Raw genomic sequence first — 3472 nt, 5'->3', positions numbered from 1 at the left:
AAGACTTGCTTTCAGGCATGTCCAGGCAAAAAAAATGTTTGAACTTTATAGACAAATAAAAACATTGATACAAAACTCTGAATTCCCAAAGTTTTTGTACAGAGGAACAGAAATCAAGCTGAATTCAGACTTCATCTCTACCATATTAAACACCGATGATAGGGTAACCTCCATAATATAGAAGCACTAGATAATAACAATTATGAGGGAAAAAGTTTTGAACAAAGTATTCATCCAAGTTTTTATTAATGTGTAAAAGCACCAAAAAAGCATTATCTAATATACAAGGATTCAGAAAGACTATCACACTTGTATGATTTCTGGAAAATAATCAGCTGATGGCCTCTGGAATGACAAACTACACATTACAAGAAATTTAATAACAATTAAATGGATTTCAAATTTCATACTGGATTAACAAAGACTGACAAGTAGTTATAGGACAGACAATGCTGAGTTCTCAACTTACATAGGGAGAAGTGACAAATGAACTGTTTGCAGTTCTGGGAAGTAAATTGATGATTGGTGGAACAGAATGGAGAAAATTTCCAGCCATAATATTTGCAGAGGAGGTTGCAGCTGAGGAAGGAGCCAGTCTGCCTAGAATATTCCAATAAGAATCTAACCCAATTAAAAAATGGCCAGAGGATCTGAATATACATTTTTCCAAAGAAGACATACAGATGGCCAGCAGGCACATGAAAAGATGCTCAACATCACTAATCATCAGGGAAATGCAAATCAAAACCACAACGAGATATCACCTCACAGGTGTCAAAATGGCTGTTATCAAAAAGACAACAAATAACAAGTGTTGATGAGGATGTGGAGAAAAGAGAACCCTTTGTGCACTGTTGGTAGGAACATAAATTGATGCAGCCGCTATGGAAAACAGTATGAAGAGTCCTCAAAAAATTAAAAATAGAACACCATATGATCCAGCAATTCCACTCCTGGGTATTTATCTGAAGAAAACAAAAACACTAATTAGAAAAGATATATGCCCCCCTAGGTTCATTGCAGCATTGTTTACAATAGCCAAGAAATGGAAGCAACCCAAGTACCTATCAATAGATAAATGGATAAAGACGATGTGGTGTATTATCAGCCATAAGAGAGTGAAATCTTGCCGTTTGCCACAACGTGGATGGACCTAGGAGGTGTTCTTCTAAGTGAAATAAGGCAGACAGAGAAAGACAGAAACTGTATGATTTCATTTGTATGTGAAATCAAAAACAAAACAACGGGAAGTCCCTGATGGTCCAGTGGTTAGGACTCCACAATTCCACTACCAGGTCCTGGGTTCGATCCCTGGTCGGGGAACTAAGTCCCACAAGCCGTGTGGCATGGCCAAAAAAAAAAATAAATGGAAAAAAATAAAAAACAAAACAAATGAATAAACATAACAAAACAAAACCAGAGTTATAGATACAGAGAACAAACAGGTGGTTGCCAGAGGGGAATGGGGTAGGGGGAGGAAAGAAATAGGTGAGGGAGATTAAGCAGTACAAACTTCCAGTTGAAAAATAAATGGCTCACGGGTGTGAAATGTACTGTGTGGGGAATGTAGTCAATAACTATGTAATATCTTTGGATGGTGACATATCGTGATTAGACTTACGGTGGTGATCATTTTGAAATGTATAGGAATAACAAATCACTATGTTGTGTAACAGGAACTAACATAGTGTTATAGGTCTATTATATTGATACTTCAAAAACAAACAAACAACCAAACCTCACAGAAAAAGAAGTCAGATTTGTGGTTACCAGAGGCCAGGGTGGGGGGAGTGGGAATTAGATGAAAGCAGTCAAAAGGTACAAACTTCCAGTTATAAGATAAATAACTAGGATGTAATGTACAACATGATACATATAATTAACACTGCTGTATGTTATATATGAAAGTTGTTAAGAGAATAAATCGTAAGAGTTCTGATCACAAGAAAAAAATTTTTTCCATGTATTTAATTTTGTATCTATATGAGATGATGGATGTTCACTAGACTTATGGTGATAATCATTTCATGATGTATCTAAGTCAAATCATGCTGTGCACTTTATACTTATACAGTGCTGTATGTCAATTATATCTCAATAAATCTGGAAGAAAAAAAGGATATATACTTGAAGCTCAAAGAGAGCAGATAACTGAGAGAGTAGGAATGAGTTTGCAGAAAGCAGAGAATTAAAGGTTTTTTTTTTTTTTTTTTTTTTTTTTTTTTTTTTTTTATCACAAATGAGGTCTTTTATTAGTCGCCATTAAAAGTCTGATTTTTAAACAGATTCCTGGACTGGTGGCTCATATCCATCAGCTCGTTCAACTTTAGCACCTGTCTCGTCCCCAGTAGCTTTTCCAGAACTACTGCCTTCACCATGTAGCTCCATGAGTTTTCCCAATTCAAACTTGGGCTTCTTCAGCATTTTTACTTTTCTAACAAAGACATCATGGAGTGGATAAATAGATTGGCAGGCCTTTTCTATGTCTTTTCCAATGCTGTCTGGAATCAATTTATTGACCACCTCTTTCAAGTCATTTGTCTGCACCTCTCGGGTCATGATTTCCATCATCTTCTTGCGGATCTGGCGGACCTGCTGGTGCTGGGCATAAGAGGTCTTCCGAATCTGATTGTTGCGTTTTTTAGTAAAACCCACACAGAAGAGACGAAGCAAATATCCATCGGTAGTCTTGACATCAACGTGAGCTTCAATCATGGTCTGCCATTTTTTGACCATGGAGCACATTTTGTCACGGGTAAGATCCATGCCATGGAAATTAGTCAGGCAGTTTTTGCCCTGAACATCCTCAGTAATAAGCTTGAATTTTCTAAATGCAACTTCATCGTTCTGCAGATCAGCAAGGCTCACTTCAAACACACGACCCTTGAGGCCATCAGATGCGATTTTGGTTCCTTGAGTTCTTGTGACTAGTGTTTTCCCAATATTTCTTATATTGAACATAGCTGGTGCTTTCACATCATACCAATCTTTCTTAGAAAATGGGTCAACCACTTTCTTCTTGGCTCCCTTTTTACCGCCTTTCGTAAGGCGCTTATTCTTTCCGACCGCCATATTGCTGCTCCGAGAGCCAAAAGGGGTAAAGGTTTATATTTAAAGACTTGTTCATATAAGAACACATAGTCTACTTTCTCCTTCAGAAAGTCTAGCAAACAAACATTTTCCTCTAGGCAAAAACAACAACAGCAACAAAACAAAAACCAGAGTGTTCTTTTCTCAAGAAACTGAACACATATTTTTGGGAAAACTTGGCTATTAGTGAGGGTGTTATCACCCTGGAGTCAAGCCCTTCACATTCTGTCATTAAATTCTGTCATAAAGCTGGCTCTCACTTCCTCACCCTCTCACCCTAAAGGAAAGCCTGTGAGTCGACAAATTCTGCTCCTAGTCAGCCTTATATTTCAGAAGGTTCACAACATGGAAGAGAAAGTGAAAGATAATCATAAAAAACTGA

At 37.4% G+C, this 3472-nt stretch overlaps 1 protein-coding gene across 1 annotated transcript; it reads right to left on the bottom strand.

Moving 5' to 3' along the window:
- Positions 1–2247: 2247 nt before the first annotated feature.
- On the bottom strand, positions 2248–3091 carry LOC133100382 (small ribosomal subunit protein eS1). Its single transcript, XM_061204402.1, has one exon. The coding sequence runs from the start codon at positions 3070–3072 to the stop codon at positions 2278–2280; it is 795 nt and encodes a 264-aa protein (XP_061060385.1). The 5' UTR covers positions 3073–3091; the 3' UTR covers positions 2248–2277.
- Positions 3092–3472: the final 381 nt, after the last annotated feature.

Source organism: Eubalaena glacialis, chromosome 11, assembly GCF_028564815.1.
Source record: "Eubalaena glacialis isolate mEubGla1 chromosome 11, mEubGla1.1.hap2.+ XY, whole genome shotgun sequence".
In the NCBI taxonomy this organism is placed as follows: domain Eukaryota; kingdom Metazoa; phylum Chordata; class Mammalia; order Artiodactyla; family Balaenidae; genus Eubalaena; species Eubalaena glacialis.
The sequence above is the reverse complement of the archived record's forward strand: the minus strand, read 5'-3'. Positions and strand labels throughout refer to the sequence as shown.